At 35.7% G+C, this 22176-nt stretch overlaps 1 protein-coding gene across 1 annotated transcript in view; it reads left to right on the top strand.

The window, feature by feature from the left end:
- LOC135221429 (cilia- and flagella-associated protein 58-like) overlaps positions 1-15624 on the top strand; it is a 65951-nt gene extending 50327 nt beyond the window's left edge. The window contains 9 exon segments of the mRNA XM_064259201.1: positions 5178-5286; positions 5967-6145; positions 6503-6554; positions 6557-6674; positions 9909-10071; positions 11343-11441; positions 12885-13016; positions 15091-15192; positions 15318-15624. Of these exon segments, the coding sequence (XP_064115271.1) occupies positions 5178-5286; positions 5967-6145; positions 6503-6554; positions 6557-6674; positions 9909-10071; positions 11343-11441; positions 12885-13016; positions 15091-15192; positions 15318-15458 (1095 nt within the window). The 3' untranslated portion in view covers positions 15459-15624.
- Positions 15625-22176: the final 6552 nt, after the last annotated feature.

Below are 22176 nucleotides of genomic sequence, written 5' to 3'. Positions count from 1 at the left end.
TAGGTGAAACGATGACCAAGCGCATCTCATTTCTAATTATGTATTTCCGTAAGTTTGCATAAAGCTCTGTATCAAGAAAAGACAAGGAGAGTCTATATATAAAAGGGATCAGTGACTTAATTTTTGGGTCCCAGAAGAGACTGGGGTCAGGGGTCAACAAGAGGCCTCTTATTCACTTGTTTCCACCAACCGTGGACCATCCCCGAATATGGAGCGAGCTGGCATAGATCCGGTTCAATCCATAACAACACCACCATTGATTAAATCACCAAAATACGTCTGAGGATATAAAGAATCTTAAGGAGGAAATACATTCAATGAATTTAAGCAGTAAACAAATTAAATAAATTTAGGTAGTAAATATATTTGAATTCATTTAAGTAATAAATAATTTCAATACATTAAGTTAAATTAATTTAAATAGTATATATATTCAATTAATTGATTAAATTTCAGTAGTAAATAAATTTTAATTAATCTAAATAGTAAATAAATCCAATAATTTTAAACAGTAAATAATTTAAAGTAGTAAATAAATTTAAATAAATTTTAAATAAATTCAGTAGATTTTAGCAAATACAACAAATAAAAGTAAGCATTAAATAAAATCAATAAATGTAAATATTAAATAAATTCAGTGAATTTAAGTAGTAAATAAATTCAGTGAATTTATGTAATAGATAAACTCAGTGAATTTGAGTAGTAAATAAATTCAGTGAATGTAAGTAGCAAATAAATTCTAATTATTTTAAGTAATAAATAAATTTAAATTATTTCAAGTAGTAAATAATTCAATAATCTGAAGCAGTAAATAAATTCGATAAACTTAAGTAGTAAATAACTTTAAATTAATGTAAGTAGTAACTAAATTTAATAAATCTAAGTAATAGATAAATTAAATATATTTTAGCAAATAAATAAATTTAAGCAATAATTAGATTCAATAAAAGTAAGTAGTAAGTACATTCAATAAATTCAAGTAGTAAATAGACTCAGTCGATTAAATAGTACAAAAAAATTCAAGTCGACATCTGAGTTACAATAAGTGAAAACAACAATCTTTCCCTTCGACACATTCGCTGGAATCTAAGGACTCTTGTCGCCGACTTTCAGGGAAATCTTCCTTTCATCTCGTTCTCCTATTTTTGTTTTCAACCTTTTCTTCTTTGTCAAATTTTTCTGTCTTTTCTGTTGTTTGTGGTTGACATGCCAGCGCTGACATCGTAGTTATTTTCCACTCAATAAAATGCTCCAAAATGAAAAGAGAAAATAAAACCAAGCGAGGATAGATTGAATGAGTACAAATAAAACTACAGCTCAGTTTAAACAGCAGATAAGAGGAAAGAATTAAGAAAAATCAGACAACTAAGATAAAGAGTTGTTCTTAAGAGGTTGCGAAAGACTGGCGAAAACAAGAAAGTAAAGTTGACGAGAAAGGAGTCAATTCAAATCCTTCTTACGACAGCCAACGGATTTATATAGACATATTTATACTGAGATAAGTATATCCATATCTTCATAGAAATTTACCTAGGTCCAGTTCAAGAGTCTTCGCAAACTTAACCCTCTCTCTCTCTCTCTCTCTCTCTCTCTCTCTCTCTCTCTCTCTCTCTCGTATTCAAGCCTATTCATTTGGGTGAAAGTTGTTCCATTCATTTTGTCGGAGGTCTTTGTTGCTGTTTATCACTGACTTCATTACTGTTTTGGAAAGAGTTCCAGTCTGGTTCTTCTTGGTTGCTGTCGTTTACATATTTGGTTGTCTGCAAATACCTTCATTAGCTCTTTTAACTTTGCGATTATTTACGCCCTGAAGAAACGTGACTATATCATGTATTTTCGCTTTTAACACATAAAAAATCAAACTTCACTGAGTAAGTCATGGTTCTGAATGAATAAAGAGAGTGGTTTAATAATAACATGAATGTTGTACATAATACTGTAATTATGTATATCTTTTAAAAATCCTTTTTAAACCAAGTTGAAATGGTATCAGGGAACCTGACACTCCGATTAAGATCTAGTTCTTAGTGTTCATGGAAACAGATCCTACAATTCGGTTTTCGTTCTCTGATGAATATCAAGGGAAGCAACTCACTTTAAATTTATTTCCTCACTGGGTTTTAGAGCTCCTTTTTCCTGAGGTCCACCTCTTTCTTAGCTCTACTCCAGTATAAATTTGATGTCATTTCTATGATATCCAAGTACAGCATAACAGGAAGTGAAAATAGTTGAAACGCGAGTGTTGTACCTAATGCACGCGAACACGTGTACGTAGTACTATGAACCTACTGGAGTCAACGTCGTTAATCATTTTGATAAGCAGTCACGCTCAGACCACATTGCACGCTCTCACCTTAATGAGGTCATATCACTCTTCTTCCCATATTATAATCATCGGCCATATTTATAAATACATCGCAGTTATTCCCAGTTATTGCAAATGCGCAAAAACTGGAGTTTCTCCTGAGCCGGAGATGAAAGCAATTGATTGAAATGTAGAGTAGGATTATGAATTTAAGTAGAAGCAAAATTCGTATAGTCACACATTGGAAGTAGCGTAAAGATCCGAGAGGTTGCATCAGACCACAGCTGTTGCTGTCATGCGATTTTCTGATGTAACTCCAGACTGCGGACGTAAATCGGTACAAGGGAAGGTTGGAAACTTTCAAACATTGCAATAAATGGGAAACAGTAACAGAGATAAAGTCCTAGACTCGAGTAATCACAGATAAGTTCGTTTGTTTGAGTGTGTCATCATTCGTGCATACAAAGAATTCGGAGTATTTTGTTCTTACTTACAAATGTAAGTCTGTTTATAATCTTGAACGAAATAAAGACTAATAATTTCGCAACACTTCAAGATATTTGGTAATATATGCAGATTCTCTTTAAAGAATGTACATAGCATCAATATATTGATTGATCACTACTACAAATAAATAATATTCGTTGATCAGACCTGATAAGTTGTTATTTTGAATGAAAATATAAATCAACATGAAAAAAAACTTACTCAATACTATAAGTATTTGACATGCTCCAGATATCTAGTACCTGACTCATTTATTGCTAAGCTGTAATTTTCACTACCTGCCCCGAGTTTAAGAATAGAAAAGAAGAGAATTGTGGCAGCGACCACCATACATTTAATTTACCACGAATCACGCTTAGGACGACGTCTCCAGGCCACTTGATATATTTAGTTTAATATGCAATTGCTTGGAAGCGCTTTTCCTCAGTTGCTTACAATGTTGCAACATACAATGCAGTGGTATGCAAGCTGTCAAGTACTCAATAAAAGAGTCCCACGTTGATTTACGGCAATGCTCCATGATGGAAGTAAAAGAGACTGTCTGGTTTGGTTTGAAAATGGGGCTGGGACTAGGGTGCGTCATGTCTTCATGGCTAGTTGAAAGGTTTGTGTGTGGGGTGATGAGAATCAGTGTACGGCAAAGTTGTTTGATAAGGTGGGTCTCGAATAGATGACATACTACTGGTTGGCGATAGCAAAAGGAAGCTACAGAGCCTGAAAGAATTCAAATGTTTTGCAAACGAGAGCTATAGTATTTCCAATCTATGTCGTTTTGGGCAGGACAAGGGTTGGGAGTGGCGCAGCCATGTCAAACTTTCTCAATCCAGTTGGTTGGTGTTTGTATGCTCTCCAGACCTAAAACAGGCTAAAATAATCAGTGTTATAATTCCTGCTTATCATATTAAGACCTTCGTAAATTCTACACGACTTAAACGATGCTTTTTTTTTTTTTTCCTGAAACGTGTCACATATTTGGAGCTGCGTGGCCATTCTCTTAAAGGATTTGCGTCCTGGTTAAGCTGCCCTCGGCGCATGTAGAGGTCGAAATCAGATACCCACGAGTGTGGGTATAGAAACCTCTATAATCTAAGGATTGTGTAGAGTATGTTAAATTACAACAGCATGTACAGAATGTATGCATATGCAAAGTATGTAATTTGACTCTAATCAGTATACAGAGGGAGAGAGAGAGGGATTGCCGTTAGAAATACATTCGAGTTTATACAATGTTTGTAGAGATGAAAGGGAAAGTATTTCAGATTTTTACTAATGTAAGTGTGGACATGTGTGCTTATCTTTGCGGCAAATATCATCCAGTCATTTCCATTTTCATATAGACTCATTATAGAGAGTCTGTGTGTGTGTGTGTGCGTGTTAATATATTAATTTAACATGGCAAGTATTCCTAAAATTAGTACACGATATAAAAGGTTTTAGAGAGTTTTTCCTTCTCTCCTTTGATGTAACAAGGAAATATTATCCCCAAAAACATAAACCTGATTTAAATGTGATGATTAAGCGAATATACGTTAAATGTGTCGTAAACTGGCTGACGATTCAATCAATGTCAAGTCATCTTTCTTGTTATTTTCGAAGGATGTTATGCACCTCACACCAAGCAGTTACCAAAAAAATAAAATAAAATAAGTAAATAAATAAGATAAAAATAAAATACACAAGAGAACTCATCTCAGTCTCGACTATGTTGGGTTTGCCTTCGTGAGCACGACTCGCACTCATTTCATTGCTTTATTACACCTGAACTAATAACATTGCACTCCCTCTTTCACTTTCCACCAGAGAGACGTCCATTCAATTTTACGGGAGCTTGGTTGCACTTTCTCCTAACAACGCGAGGTGCTTTGTTTGGCGACTTTATGTTCTCATCTTTCATGACTTGCAAAAGAAATTTCACAGGGAGCCCTGTGCACGAAGCGGATTATTTTTTCTTACTATCTGAGGGTGCCTGGGCCGAGGAGTGCTGGTTCTGATCGTTCAGTTCTTCCATTTCCACGGTTATCGGAAAATAACTTTTACAAATGAGGGCCCTTTAACTACATTGAAAATACACTGATATGTATGTCAGTATGCATGTTCACAACTTCCATTAAAAAAATTAATAAATAGAAATAAAAAACCATGTCAAAGCAACCCAACTGAGAACATAACGATATAGTTAAACAGCTTTTATATATAGAGCTCTACTTCTCTAAGACATATTTATCTACAAGCGTTGAAAATTCCATGTGATTATCAAGAAAAATTAGATTTTTTGACACCTATATAATCGCTAAAGTTCCAGATCGTCCCTGTCGCGGCTTCACTCCAATTTTATAATTACCTCATCTACATTCCCTATTCTCAGACCGAAAAAGAAGAAGCAGTCGAGGAATGTCGAAAGTCGGGCTATTTCGTCACAAAGCTTCAGCAGAACCTCAACGTGAGGGAAACGAAGATTCAGAAACTGACCGGAGGTAGGTCACTCAAGTCGAGTGTGTTCACTCTAGAGTTTGTTACAGATTCATAATACTGCAGTGAACACCATTTACAGTAGCGTTATAATGCAGGTTATTCCGTACTTATTGACTGACAGCAAACCAAGATGCCTCCAAGTGAAAGCAGTGTGGTTGTTAAATGGTCGTTCAATATATCACAGTCATGATATTCCAGTAGACTTCAGTGCATTATTATTATTATTATTATTATTATTATTATTATTATTATTATTATTATTTAATCTTACGCATTTAAAGTGTTATTAGAATTTCTGATACCTAATTTAACAAATAGAATAACCGATGAAATCGCTGATACTTTCATCGTTGCTATAAATGTTGGGAAATGTAGAATGAACGAAATTTCCTGTTTCTGATCAAGAAAAGAAATGTTTGACGTCAAAAGATAAAGAACAAACTTTCGAATGAATGTATGAGGTAAGATACGCTGTGAATCAGTAATCATGGAATAAAATAATTTGTATACATCTGTGTGCATTGCTTTACAATGTTATTTTTACTTTTCTTGTTAAGGCACATAGAACACTAACGATTTGTTAAAAATGGTACTATTCGCCCATTGGTAACCTCTCCCCTTTAACGAGATGATCTGTAGAGTTGGCTTATTATTTATTGCGCTTCATTTTGTCTTTCGAAAGACATAATCGCGATGAAACGCGAGCAGGAGCAGCTGAAGGTTGCCGAGAAGGCGGCGCGAGACATGGTCGAGGAGAGGGACCGAACCGTCCATTACGCCGAAGGGGAGAAACTCGGCCTCACCAGAATTCTTCACGACCAAGAGAGCGCCGTTAAGCATCTGCAGAAGGAGCTTGAAGAGGTAATGCTAAATACTCGTATTACTCGACATTTATCCGTTGAAGGATTGGCTCTGATGATAAACAGTCTTATAACCAACGTAACTTACTCTAGGTAATCTGGTTTTTGCATCTATTGCTGGAAGAATCATAATCATCTTGCCTTAAATGGAAAGCGAAAACATTTCAAATTTCAGGTTTTTCCAGCAAAAAGTTTTACAGAAGACTTCCACCACATACCGACGAAATCCAAGGCTATGTTGTTTTTGGTATTTACATCCCATCAATAGGTAAATCAGACTTGAATAACATGGTCGTTGTAACGTCAGTTTTAGGTACCACTTTATAGCTGTAGTATAACTCACGACAGTCCTCATCAGGAGAGGTCCGGAAGAGCCACGGTGGCAACGCAACTGGCTCGTCGCAACGACGAAGTCGAGCCCTGAGGGAGCGCGTCCGACTGCTCGAGCACATCTTGCATAAAGGAGATAAAGACTACGCCAACAGGAAGACGGACATAAGAACTCTGGCAACTGAAGTCAGCGCACTGAGGTCGGTCGCTTTCGTGAAGCTTTTCTTTTTTGAGGAGTTGGTAAACCACTTTTAGAATGTTCACTGCAGTTACATACTATTTTTGGGAGGCACTCATTGGATTTCATTGCCAGAATGAGTTTTGTCATTGTTCTTTTTAACTAATAATTAAACAAATATGTTTTGTCTATATCCCGCATATTAGTCTATCATACAGTTTCTCAACTGATAATTATCCTCATTAGCGTTAGTAGTACCCTTGAAAACTATTGATTAAGCTAATTTCATTTATTGATTTTTAATTACACAGATTCTATAAAATAATAATAATAATAATAATAATAATAATAATAATAATAATAATAATAATAATAATAATAATAATAATAATAATAATAATAAATGCGCACTATGCCACTCCACCCCCTTCAACATATACAAGCACTGTTATGACAGATGACATTATAATCTTGTTACGATCTTCGCAACAAGATATTTGAATCTGGGTCTAAACTGCAGGCAATTCATTTTCTGCATTATCTTTTCGTAACAGACTTTTAAATATAAGATAAAACCATCTTCCAATTCTATTCAATGCATAATGTTTGCTTGGATTTTCCACAAGAAGGGTAAAGTGGTCTGACTCCCTCTGAATGTCTTGCTGATATTTAACTTTACTTCATCAAGGTCCTGATATGGATAATCAACACCCAGTTATTTGAAAAGTTTGGATTCTCGCATCGTTTTTCCCAATCAGGGACTATCAACATCTGAGATCTGCTCCTGCCTCACTTATCAGTCTCATATTGGCCAAATCTTCGATCCAACATGGATCAGTCTAGGGATTACAACTCTCCGGCATAATTTCTATTGGCAAACACCTAGCTTGCAACTGTATTCAAGCGGTTAAACTGACTACTGTATGTTGTTTCTTATTGACTAAACTACTACCGACGAGGTTTACATCGCCAATGTTAACTTTGACCTTATTTCTAGTGTTGCATTCCGAATATCGGTTTCCTCACACAGCCCTTTTCTCTCTTTCGGTCAGTGAACTCAACCAGACTCCCTTTTCTCTTCTTCCGCCCACTTGAAAACAGTTCTACTCCATTTCACGAAAATTATCTTTGTTCTTTCCTCCATGTCGTTCCGAAGCTTCCGCGTAGTCTCCCTTTGTCTGAGGGGAAATTATAAGCACGAATGTGACCGGGGTCACAGACATCACTCAGTAAGATATCAGTAATTAGTCTCTCCACCAACATTACCTGAGTGATACTCAAAGACTATAAAAATAATCAAATCCTATTGGTTAAATCAGATGGCAAAAAGATGTCTACGCTGTTTAGAGCTCATTTGTTCTCAATCCATCAGTCGTCTGAAGTTTCCATAAAGTTCACTCAATTTTAAACGAGATGCTTTTGATAGAAAATTACCCAGGTTTTCTTATACACCCAACCAACACATTTCACATCGCTTTAATTCTCGTCGTATACCTAACTATTGCAGACCTAAATGTCTTTAGAATTCTTTAATAATCTTCTTTACGGTAGCCTAGGACAGAAGTTAGTGACCTGACTGTGATGTTAATCTGCAGGCTTTCGTCTTTCGAGCTTCACCTTATATATATATATATATATATATATATATATATATATATATATATATATATATTATGTATTATATATATATATATATATGCTTAAAAAATCACAGTAGATACACATGACTTCATTAAATAAGCGAATACCACAGTAAAATGTTAGGCAGAAATCCAAGCTCTTTCGTCTATTTTCTCTCTTTCACTCGGCGTTAAGGTTTGTTACAATTTTCAGCAACATCAATTATTGCAGATGGTAAGGGTTTTAATTAGCCCTACCCTCGACCTACCCTTTTTCAACGGGCGTGATATTGTTGCCTACGTCATTGGTGTATCTGGAGCATTCCAGCGGTCTTGCAATCACCAACACAAAACTGACATTATCACTGATACACAATTTTATCCAGTTTCATTTTCAATCACTCAACGGCTATATCTTTAAAAGTGCTGCACAGACTCACGATAGTTCTAAGCTATTCTAGGCTACGTGCACGATTCTTATGAGAAAGGCAAATTCATCTGCTCGCATGGACGACAGAACGCAAGGTAGCACTTATAAAAACTCCACTATCATGGTACTTAACAAAGTTGCTAAAATTATTCAAATTTGTAGTTTTCTGTAAAAGAAAATGATTGAGATAGTTATTTGTCAGTCCGTCTACTCCTTCTGTCCGCCCTCAGATCTTAAAAACAATTGAGCCTAGAGGGCTGCAAATTGCTATGTTGATCAGCCACTCTCCAGTCATCAAACGTACCAAATTGCAGTCCTCTAGTCTGGGTAGTTTTTCTTTTATTTAAGGTTAAGGTTAGCCATGGATCGTAAGCCTGACATAACATCGAGAGTTTCATACATTATATACTGTACAGAAAACTCGATTGCGCCGAAGAAACTTCGGCGCATTTTTTACTTATTTATTCCAGTTCTGATCACTATACTCTGTGGTGTTTGCGCATGGTAGCACTGCGTCCCTGGCTTAATTAATATCCTCTTTCGAATATTAACGGTGTAATTCGCATACAGTAAATTATCAAAACACTTTTCAGTTGCAATTTTACACCCAGAAATCCTTTTATTTACCTAAAACTTACACATAGCGTAACTGTTTAAAGCCCGGGACGGAGTGTTACCATGCGAAAACACCTCAGGCGGATGGACAGATGGAAAAAACAAAGTATAGCTACCTGACAGGATCTTTTTTACACACTCAAGCGACACAAGATTGCTACTCTGTGAATCTTTGTTTTAGCATTTCACTCTCTGAAATCCTATATGGAGAATACTGAGCACGTAAAAAAATAAAATAAAAAATAAATTCTATCTTAGCAGCAGTTAAGTATTGCTCAAAGTTAGGCCTACGTTCCTAAAAGTATCTCAATGTTACATTTGAGATTGTATTCAAATACTGGGGAAATTATATTACACATTGGTGAATGGAAATATCTCATAATTAGCTTGATCTTGATACTTGCTGTACAAAACAGTGCCATGTTAACGTGCTCCCTTGGTGTCATTTCTCTAATTTGGCTTCCTTGTGGCGAAAAAGGAAGTCTTAAAGGAGTTTTTAATTGTCAAGTGGTACAATGTACCCCTGGAGATATAATTAAATTAACTTCAAGCTCTTTTGCAAAGTGTAGTTCTTTTTCTCTTTCACACTCAGGGATGAACGAGAAGTGCTTTCACGTCATGTCAAACTGGTGGAATCCCTCAAGGTGGAGTTGGTGAGAATGCAGAGGGAGCTCATATCATCACAGAACAAGAGAGCTGTGCTGGAGGAGGAGGTCATTCGCAGGGAAAAGGCCCATAGATGGACAACGCTAAAGGTCTCTCTCTCTCTCTCTCTCTCTCTCTCTCTCTCTCTCTCTCTCTCTCTCTCTCGTCCTTTTCAATCATCACCAATCCATCTATCCGATGATGTAAATGCAAATGTGGTGGTAACCAGGCTCTAGGTATAGTTTTCTAGACCGTGGCGGTAACTCAGGGAACGTTCGTAAAATGCAATAAGACTAAGTCAGCGACAGCGTATCATTACAGGAGATATTGTCAGTGCTTATAAATAAACACCATTTTACAAGGGTTAGAGCAGTTGTTCCCAACGTGGGGTGCACGCCTCACCGTGGGGGCCTAATTTGAGTTTTACGGGGAGCAATTCGAGAATGTTTAAACGTAGTTAATGTCCTTTTAGGTTTGAAACCTGACATCTGGAATTCCTAGCCAAATGTTAGGCTTAAAGTGACAGTATCGGGAAAAGCACAAGAGACATCTGTTCTGAAGTCCCAAAGAGCTGTCTAAAAAGCGTAACTGGTTACAAAACCTTTCATTTGAATTTTTGCAACAAAGTAGTTCAAAACAACAATAGTACCGACCTTTGACGATTTTTGTTACTCTCAAATCTTGTGCCTCGGGAATATTAATTTAGCCTCGAAATGCAGCATAAAACTAAAGAATAATACAGAATTAAATTAAGTATAAACGTAAACATTTCATAGTGTTATCACTGATCAGCAAAAAGAGAATGCGCGAAAACTTCACAGGTTTGAAGGTGCAGTTCGGTAACAGGAATAACGATACCACGACACTAACTATTGGGTTCATGGGATCTGGTGATACTCTGACAATTGCTGATTTCCTCCGGTGCCAAGCTTTGTAGTCTCCCCAGTTATGAAGCTTTTAAGGGGGCGACCCATCGTCTCCTTCAAGCTAAGGCCTCATGCATTTTACCTTTCTTGATCTTTTTCCTTTCTTTAGTATTGCTATCGAGTTCGGAACAGAAAAGATATTGTGTTTATAAAGCTGTCATGAGCCGTTGTTTGGGGACGCTGATGCCGCCAAATTTTTGCATATAGAATCACTTCATTTATGAATATAATAACAGTAAATAAACGTAATCATTACATAAAAATTATATTTGCAGTAAATGTTCTGTGATTAAAAGTCCGTAATAAAGTACTGGCAATTCTTTATGGAAACAAATAAATATAATTTGTGTGAAAGCGACTTTCCCGTAAACAACTGGAATCCTGGCCACGCCAATGATTTGCAGTGCAAATATTAATCCTAATTAAAAAAAACCATCAACCTCTCTTGTCCTCAGGCATCCGACCCCAGCAAATACGACCTCCTGCGTAAAAACCAGCTCCTGCAGAAGAGACTGGTGGCGGCCACTCAAAGGGCAGCAGCGAACGAAGCTGAGGTGATTTTCAGGTTCCCGATGTAGTATATAGTCCGAGTCTTGACCATATCAAGTGAACTGGAATATAAACAAGTAAAAAAATGAGCCAATGTTTCTTCGGCGCAATCAAGTTTTCTGCACAGCGTATACTCAACGCCACCGAAAATTCTGTTCTCTGTATAATGCTATGTGAGCCGCGGCCCATGAAACTTTAACCTCGGCCCGGTGGTGGCCTGTCCTTAATCGTTTTCAGACGCATAATTATGGCTAACTTTAATCTTAAATAAAATAAAAACTACTGAGGCTAGAGGGCTGCAACTTGAATTGGCAGCCCTCTAACCTCAGTAGTTTTTAATATTCCTCTCAATAGTTTCCTTTTACAGAAAACTAAAAGTTCTCAGTCCATAAAATTAATAAATCGTCTATTACATTTCTTTCTTTAAACTGAAAATTGAGCTTTCTTTTTACTGCATTGTTATGGTTGAAAGCAAGTCAATATAGATTTATGTTGCAGGGCCGAAGTAATCAATATTTTTAAAAGATTTAGATTACGCAATGATTTTAGAAATAACATTGAATGTATACACACACACATATGTATATATCATCCACATATTTATAAGTATAAGCAAGTGCGTTATCAACTCTTCAGTTATTGCACCATCTTAATGAATTGAAATCTCAGCACGATTTTACTTTGGGCTTAACTTTTATCTTACTTTTTGGTAGCAACTAAAAACCTTTAGTCAGCAATGCCTGTAGAAGGAGAATATTGCTTGAAAGCATCATGGTAATCATCCTAGATCAGCCTTTAATATTATTTTCTTTTCTGAATGTTAATATCATCCTGGAAACGCCATCTCCCAACAAAATTGCTCAGAGGTTTTGAGTCTCCCCCTAAAAGGTGTAACGTTGACGTTGACCTTGAGCTGCAGAGTTCTGCTTGGGCATCGTTCATCTGGCATGAACAGGAAACCTTCAGTATCGTCCTTGGTGGCTGAAACGACGTGTTCTGTACCGGCATAACGTAACATAACGCTACGGTTTTTAGTTCTATGTAAAAGAAAATGATTGAGATAGTTATTTTGTCTGTCTGTCCGTGCTTTTTCTATCTGCCCTCAGATCTTCAAAACTACTGAGGCTAGAGGGCTGTAAATTGGTATGTTGATCACCCACCCTCCAATCATCAAACACGACAAATTGCAGCCCTCTAACCTCATAAGTTATTTTTCAAATTTCCTTTAAGGTTAAAGTTAGCCATGACAGTGCGTTTGGCACTACTATAGGCACAAATAACACAGGGCACCACCGGGCAGTGGCTGAAAGCTTCATGGGCCACGACTGAGAGATTCATGAGACATGGCTGAGAGTTTCATAAAGTATTATGCGCTGTTCAGAAAACTCGATTGCGTCGAAGAAACCGCAACTTTTAACCTTTTTTTATTTTTTTATTAATTCTTTTAGGTAGCTCATAAGGATCGAGAAGTTGAGGACCTGCGCCGAATGGTGGAACGGTCGGCGGCGCAGCACACAGACAGCGGAGCTGCCAAGGCTCACTTCATTCAACAGCTGCGAGCAAAGGACGACCAAATTAAGGTTTGTCATAGTTATTGAATATAATCGTGTAAATTGACATTCGAAAACCTCAAAGTTATTTCGCATAAGATTTCAAAGTCACTTGCTAAAGTTAAAATAGTCAACTTTGAAAAGTAAAAGAAAATCTTGATTTTTAAATATTTGGTGCATCATAAAAAAAACTATCACGGGTATACAAAATATAATGTTCATCACTATAGTGCGTGTAACAAATGTTCAATCTGTGTATTAATGTGTATTCTAAAACTTTTTGTTTACCTTATGTATAATGTTCGATTTTAAATATACCATTCGTTACATAAAGTCAAATAAAAAATGATAATAATCTTTCGTATCCAGAAATTCTGTACCTATGAGATCCACTGTCGAAAGGAAGACTTGTTTTGAGTCTAGTCAATTATATTCTTCATAGTATTTTTTTTCTCTTTTTCTTTTGTTTTCGTACGTAGTCTTCATCAAAATAAGGTTGATCACTTTACTGTTATAAGTTCAAGAAACACATGAACTTATAAACCTTCATACAAACTATCACTGATCCAAGACCTATAATTCTTCGAGTATCCTCTATATCCTTTTAGAGATATTTATAAGTAACTTGTGGTTGTAGAATCCTTCTGTAAACAAAATATGAAAAACAGAAAACCCTCTGGCAGCCACAATGTGTCACTCCGATAGTTTTTCCAAAGATTTCTGCTTTTTGTGTTAGTTTATCCACACATCCACCATCGACAATTTATTAGTACTAGCTGTGATAGCTCTGGTTTCATGCGTTGCAGGCCTAGGGACTGATACATATTTCTTCTTGTTTACCACGATGTGATCTTAATATGAGAACATTTCCCATGCTAGGGTTATATCATAAAACGAATTACAGCTGAAAAATACAACGTAATTCCTAATTAGCAGCAAAAACCAGTAGATGAGTTGTCAATATGTGATTGCTTAAAATCCACTTGCACGAAAGATATTGTGCTAATTTCTAAAATTAATGGCCCCTTCTTCAGTGTTAATGAGACGGCTATCCCTCCTGAAAATCATTTTCCATCAAATCGCATAGAAAGACGAAGAGTTAGCTTTATGCAACACGCTTAGACAGTACAGAAGGTTCAACATATTGTCCCTTCAGCTGCTTTTGTTTGTTTGTTTGTTTGTTTTTTTGAGCCCCTAATCTCATCCGCTTTCTTTGGTCTCCTCACATCCAGCTGTCCAACTTCTTCAGCTTCCATCAAACATACCAAATTGCAGCCCTCTAGCCTCAGTAGTTTTGATCTAATTTAAGGTTAAAGTTGGCCATCATCGTGCGTCTGGCAGTGATATAAGACAGGGCACCACAGGGCCGTGGTTAAAGTTTCATGGGCGGCGGCTCATACAGCATGATACCAAGACCACCGAAATATAGATTCTATTTTCGGTGACCTTGATCATACACTGTACATAAAACTCGATTGCTCTTAAGAATTTCTTTGGGGAAGTATTCGAGAAACAAAAGAATTTACAACGAATACAGAATTCAAAGACTTTTTCTTTTCCAAAGGCACGAAGGGAAATAGAGTAAACTGCTGTAATGACATTTCTATGTAATCTGACTCAATTCCTTACACATATTACACACCTACACACGATATTATATATATATATATATATATATATATATATATGTATATATATATATATATATATATATATATATATATAAAAGGAGCCCACAAAAACGTCAAAATATAGAAATAAAGTACTATATTTCAGAGACTGTCTCTCACTTCAGGTAGGTACCTCCTACCTCAAGAGAGACTTCAGTCTCTGAAATATAGTGCTTTCTTCCTATATATATATTTTGGCGTTTTTTATGGGCTCTTTTCAATAGATGGAATTTCGAGTAGTAACAAAACATTTTTCACAGTCATTTATATATATATATATATATATATATATATATATATATAGATTATATATATATACTCTATATATATATATATGTGTGTGTGTGTGTGTGTGTGTGTGTGTGTGTGTGTGTGCGTGTACTATATACGTATATGTATGTATATATGTATGTATGTATGTATTATCCTTACAGAGTGTGACAGCTGCTTTGAACGCAGCCCTGTTAGCGCAAGAAGAGGGGGAGCAAGAACGTCGAGCGCTGAAAGAACAACTGGCTTCCACACGGAGGAGATTGGTAAGTTGGTCTACCTTCAAGTCAGGTTGGGCTGTTTTTGAACTCCAATTACATTTCACGCCGAAAATGAATAGGAAAAGGTTAATCAACAACCTTAGGCATTAATCCATTCCCTAATTTGCCAGAATGCCTTGCATCGACAAAATCAGCGGAAATCAGCAGCTGACGGTCAGCAGGACCATGAGATGATGGGGCAGCAGCTTGAGGCTGAACTTCTGAGGAACTCTGAACTTCCGAGAAATGAAACTTGGCTCTCAAGGACTTAGAGGGACTGCACACAATTGCGTGTATTCAATGAATATTATTTAGAGTACAGACACCATCTTGCCTTCATTACCGTTAGTGCCCGAACACCAATTTTACAACAACTGATCGTGAGAAGGCCTCTCAACGATCTTGTAAGCCTTAGTTTAAGTACTGAGCATTGTTGAAATAAATGGATTATAACTTAATCTTAAGATTTATTGTTTCTTATGAATTTAATTTCCATTTTACTCATAGTTCGAACATTTAGCAAGATTATGGTGCGATGTCCTCTCTACAAGATATCCGCGTTCCTTATCCTGAGTCGAATCAGACCCCTGTTAAAAAGTGTATCGTTTGAAATGATGTGGAAATTGACTCAACTGGATGTCAGGAGGCTCCAAGGGCCAAGGGGCACATTGTCTAGAAAAGAAGGGCGGAGAATTTTCTAGCCATCAGTGACTGAGTAGGACAAGGCTCCTGCACCTTGCAATACCATTGACAGATGTTGCAAGTAGAGAAGACTACTTGTCTGTTGCTTAATTAGTACCTACCCTACATCTCCCTCTGTTCTCTTGAAAACTCTTCAGGTTCCTTAGAAAAAATTACAACTTTAAACATGTCATAATCTTTGTTAATGAATACTATTATTCATATTCAATTTTCTATTCATTGCCTCCCTTTGGATCGATTTTCATCTCAACTCTGTTGACTTCCATTCCATTATTAATCTAACGCCATATTCTTGGACTATTATTATAGTTTCTGGGTAGTTTTCCCAGATGTATAAAACTAAAGCAGATTTGTATTGCTGTAAACAATCTTATCTGTTAATCACAAAGTTGAATTAGCTTTGACTCTTTTTATAAATGTCTGGAAGTCTTCTGTATCCCCATTAGGGTTTGATAACCAAACAATGTCATTAAATATTCTAGGTAACTAGTTCATTGCTGGGATTTTTCGTAGAAACTTGCTTTAGCGGAGACCAAGGCTTTAATCCTTTATAGGCTAAGCGCAGAAGACCATTCTGATTATAAATTCGTCCAATAGTTTCTTGCAATTCTGCTACAATTATCGTTACTAAAGCTGGTTCACTTAAGGAAGAATCTTGGATGAGCCCAATGCTTACGAGGCGTTTGTTTGGCGGCCGCTCATTGGCTGTTACCGGGAGGTAGGCAGCTCCCAGCCAATCAGCAGCAGCCAAACGAACGTCTCGCAGGCATTGGGCTCACCCAAGAATCTACCTTAAGTGAACCGGCTATAGATGAGGTGAAACCTAGACCGGAAAACAAATGCTAAAAGCTCAATGATTCCAGTAGGGGAGGCATTCCAGTAAAGATAATGAAAAAGGTAGTGAAAACAGTTGAACAGAAGATGACCGTGAAGCAAGACTCAAGAACTTTCTTAATAAGAACAAATTTTCAACCATTTTGAACTTTAAAAGTGCTGACAGTTCCAATACATGACTAAGAAGTCTCTCTGCCGAGCACTTGAGTATTTAATGTTTACCATGGATCGAATGTCGCAGTGGTACCTTGTACTCCAGAGAGTGGAGGCTCGGCCTGAGATTTATACAAACTGAAGATGATAAGTCCCAGTGGTTACGCCAAGAAGGCGATCAAAGGTGTATGTGTGAAATCCCTTTGCGCTCTTGGCTAACAACTGCTCTGCAGCCAAGATTGATCACCAGTCATCACAGCTACATAAACCGAACTAAATGATGCGTGTGCGGAAATTCCGGTGTTTACAACACAGTTACGTTAATATCAAATTTCTTGAGGTACTGGTATCTCTAGAGTTAAAGAATAATAGCAAATGATGAGAATATCTTCAAGAAAGACTAATTGTAAAAATGTCAAAAACCTTCCAATTCTGTTGGCTCTGGGAATACATACCTGCCTTATACATTGCTTTATGATGATTACCGTATAATATACACACATCTGCGTACCAGTATATGTACGTGTACTACATATCGAAATGTGCAGATTCCATCAGGGAATAATGAATTAAATTTAATTTGTTCTGCAGTTCTTGAATTACTGCAGCCTACGTAGAGTAACATCGGAGTAGAAATCCCTAACGTCAGCGTCCATAGCACAGTTTTTAGTGAATACAGAAATGATCAGTTCTAACCCAGAGGGGGAATTCCTTACCAATTCCTTTTCTTCCGCTGATTAATTTAATCATGAACGTGAATACTGTACTCTCTCTTCCTCTCTCTCTCCGTCCCTCTTCTATTCTCTTCGCTATCTCTCTCTCTCTCTCTATATAATATTAATATATAATATATATATATTATATATATATATATATATATATATATAATCAACACCACACACCACACACCAACCACACGACACACGAACACACACATAGATATATTATATAATATCTTATGATAATTAATATATATATAATTACATACATATAGTATATATATATAACAAAATACATTAACATATATATTTATTATATATCTATATATATATATATATATATATATATATATATATACACACATATATATATATATATATAATATATATATATATTTTATATATATATATATCATATATATATAGATATATATATTATATATATATATATATACTATATATATAATATATCTATTATATCTATACACACACACACACACACAACACACACACACACACACATATATATATATATATATATATATATATATATATATATATGCGTGTGTGTGTGTATACGTACATCCTCAATGTAACTAGTATACGTTAGAAATTTACATGATATGTGCTCGGGTGATAAAGCAATCGAACATACAGATGGATGGAAAAACATTGGGGCCTGGTAGGAAGAAAGCATTCACTCTGAGGGAAAACAAATCATGCTTCCTCATATTTTGGGCTCAAGCATTTGTCAAGAAAAAATGGCTCACATTACATACAATACCTGGCTGATATTCTCATTCACACAGAAGCCTCTCTTATAAATCTGGATTCAACTTTTTTTTTCTTTCCAGAATTGTGTCAAAATAAGCTATCTTTTCATTCGCCATGTTGTATCGGGTTTGATAGCGGCAATATCATTTGTCGAAAGTGACACCTTTTGGAAAAAAAAAAATCCATAGTATTCAGGCGCTCTCTTTTTACTTGCTGGCATACTGTACTTTCGTAAAGAGAAATTTGACTAAGGTTGACCAAGTTACTTCGCCTCTTTCTGACATTAATTCTTGTCGTATAACTTCTGGCTGCGAAATGTCTCTTGTGATGTTATGATGTCATGTCGATGTGATTAACCAAATCAAATTGAATATAATGGAGATTTTTACATAAAATTATCCCACTCAAGTAACAACATGCAAATGATTGTACCTACAGTGCAAGAACACAAATTTTGACTTATTTATTTCATTGAAGTTCATTTTAACAGAAATTAGTGCCAATACTTTCGCATGTGTGTCACTTTTAGCTCGTGTTTGTTTCATGTACTAATATTGGCAAGAAAATAGTCATTGGATCTATTTTTTTATAGAGATGGAGACTCCAGAAATCAACGGCTTTATTAAGCGAATGTATTAAAGCAACAAACGACTCAACATAGTTCGTCCTCTTCCAATGATTTGCAGAAAGGGAGACAAAGTCACTCCTACGTCACTGTTTTTCCGGGCTGGGATTGGCCGAGCAGCCCCATGTCGGATCGGGCGTATATATATACTTCGTTAATCAGTGTCGTATATGCCGCCCGGTGACCTTTTAAGTGCCGGTACATAAGCTCAATAACAGCCATCGAACGAAATGTATAGGAAAGGCAAACATGAAACAATAATGATAAAAGGGAGCCCGTACAGACGGAAAGTGTGAAAAGTTATATGAAATTTGACATCGAATGAATGACCATATATACGAAGACTCTATAGAGTGTCTAAGGGAGGACCAGTTGAAGAGAAGGCGTGAAAAAGGGAGCGTTTGAGATTTGCGGAAGTGACGCTAAGGGTCCCAAAGTGATTTGTGAACATAAATAAATTTTCATGAGTGCTAATTAAGTCCAAGTTTACCGACTTAAGTAAGTTACAAAGTGCCTTTGAAGATAAAGACTCTGTTACTAGTAACCAATTAAAGGTGGAAAGTTTATAGGAGTTTATGACTAGATATAATTGTATTTGGGGAAAAATATTTCATTTTACAATCAGAACTTTATTAAATTTTGCATTTTCAAGATAGCTGACATATAAGCACGACAAGTTGAGTGCAAAGAATAACACAAGTAAACTATTCCTGCCCTCACACACACACACACACACACACACACACACACACAGATATATATATATATATATATATATATATATATATATATATATATATATATATATATATATAAACTGAATCACGAAAGTCAGGAACGTGATAAATCCATAAATAAAGATATATGCCACGAAGGAAAAATAAACGAAGGAGGATCTGCGAGACCTTTCGGCGTTAAACGTCATTTACTGAGCAGAAACTGACATAAATGAGGCAAAAGACAATACAAGAAGATTCGTATAACTGACAGATAGGGATTATAAAGAGATTAGTACCTAGAGTCCGACACACCTGGAAGATGAGAAACCTTCCCAAACAAGCATAAACAATGGGTGCAATTAAAGGTTTAAGACAATCATCTCAGATACAAGGACAAGACAATTAAAGGATTATAGGTGACAGCTATTCAGAACTTGGTAAACAAAACCATATTCACAATACATGTCAGATATACATTACAACAAAGATAACTCTAAGGCAACTGATTTTTATTTAAGTCAGTAATTATATCTTTGAGGTCATTCTTAAACATGTTACAAATGCAAGGGTCTAAATGAAAAAGGCCACGACTAACATTGAAATTACAATGAAAAGTAAGTTGTATTAAAGCAGATCCTAAAAGATTTCGTGATAAGACATCTCTTGACCTTGCAATTACTGAACTATCAATCCAATTTATTTGGTGGCTGTTTTCACTTAAATGAATGAGTATTGCATTAGATGTTTGCCCAGTTTTTACAGAATATTTATGCTGGCTTAGCCTTACTTCTAGGCCTTTGCTAGACTGTGCGAGATAAAATGAGGGACAATCCATACATGGAATTTTATATATTATGTTGTTGCTTTCTCTGGGGCCATTTTTTATTAACATTCCTTTTAGTGTGTTATTATAGGAAAAAACAAGGTTGACATTAAGAGCTTTTAACAATGATTTAATGGTTTCAAATCCGTTAAAATAAGGCAAACTGAGAATGTTCTTAGAATTTTCTTTCTGCGTGTTACTTACACTATAAAACGCACAAAGAAAATAACCCTATGCGGCCTATTATCAGTACTGTTAGTACATTTTCATATAAACTTTCGAAATATATCACTGAGATCTTGTCCCCATTACTTGGAACTATCTCCGATTCTCATATATATAATTCTCTAGATTTAGTTGATAAATTAAACAAAATTGCTCTTTGCCCTACTGATAGATTCGTTAGTTTTGATGTATGTTCTCTTTTTACTAAAGTCCCTATAGACTCTATTTTAGAATATCTTAGTAATAAACTAACTCAGCATGAATTACCTCTACCTATAAGTCACATTATTTCACTCACGAGTTTGTGCATTTGTGATTGTAAGTTCATATTCAATGGTGAATTTTATCAACAAATATTTGGCATGGTAATGGGAAATCCTTTATCACCACTACTTTCAAACCTGTACATGGAATTCTTTGAAAAACGCTACTTACCTAATATCATTTATATTCCTGTAAAGTGGTATCGTTATGTTGATGATATCTTAGCTGTTCTTCCTGTCGGTATTGATGTAAATGATTTACTCTCTAAATTAAATAACCAGGTACCATCGATTAAGTTTACTCTAGAATTAGAAAAAGACAATTGCCTCCCTTTCTTAGATGTTTTGATACATAGAGAACCATTTCAATGTAAATTCAGCATTTATAGGAAACCGACCAACAACTTAACTTATGTTCATTTCTTCTCAGGCCACCATCTTAACATAAAAATATCAATTTTTTCCTCTATGTTTTTACGAGCATTGCGCATTGTCAGTCCACAATATTTGGATCAAGTAATTGAATACATAAGAAAAATAGGGAAAGATTTATGCTATCCTTCACATATATTAGATATTTGTTATAATAAAGCCCACAAAAAGTTTTATAGTGTAAGTAACACACAGAAAGAAAATTCTAAGAACATTCTCAGTTTGCCTTATTTTAACGGATTTGAAACCATTAAATCATTGTTAAAAGCTCTTAATGTCAACCTTATTTTTTCCTATAATAACACACTAAAAGGAATGTTAATAAAAAATGGCCCCAGAGAAAGCAACAACATAATATATAAAATTCCATGTATGGATTGTCCCTCATTTTATCTCGCACAGTCTAGCAAAGGCCTAGAAGTAAGGCTAAGCCAGCATAAATATTCTGTAAAAACTGGGCAAACATCTAATGCAATACTCATTCATTTAAGTGAAAACAGCCACCAAATAAATTGGATTGATAGTTCAGTAATTGCAAGGTCAAGAGATGTCTTATCACGAAATCTTTTAGGATCTGCTTTAATACAACTTACTTTTCATTGTAATTTCAATGTTAGTCGTGGCCTTTTTCATTTAGACCCTTGTATTTGTAACATGTTTAAGAATGACCTCAAAGATATAATTACTGACTTAAATAAAAATCAGTTGCCTTAGAGTTATC

Source organism: Macrobrachium nipponense, chromosome 2, assembly GCF_015104395.2.
Source record: "Macrobrachium nipponense isolate FS-2020 chromosome 2, ASM1510439v2, whole genome shotgun sequence".
Lineage (NCBI taxonomy): Eukaryota > Metazoa > Arthropoda > Malacostraca > Decapoda > Palaemonidae > Macrobrachium > Macrobrachium nipponense.
The sequence above is the reverse complement of the archived record's forward strand: the minus strand, read 5'-3'. Positions and strand labels throughout refer to the sequence as shown.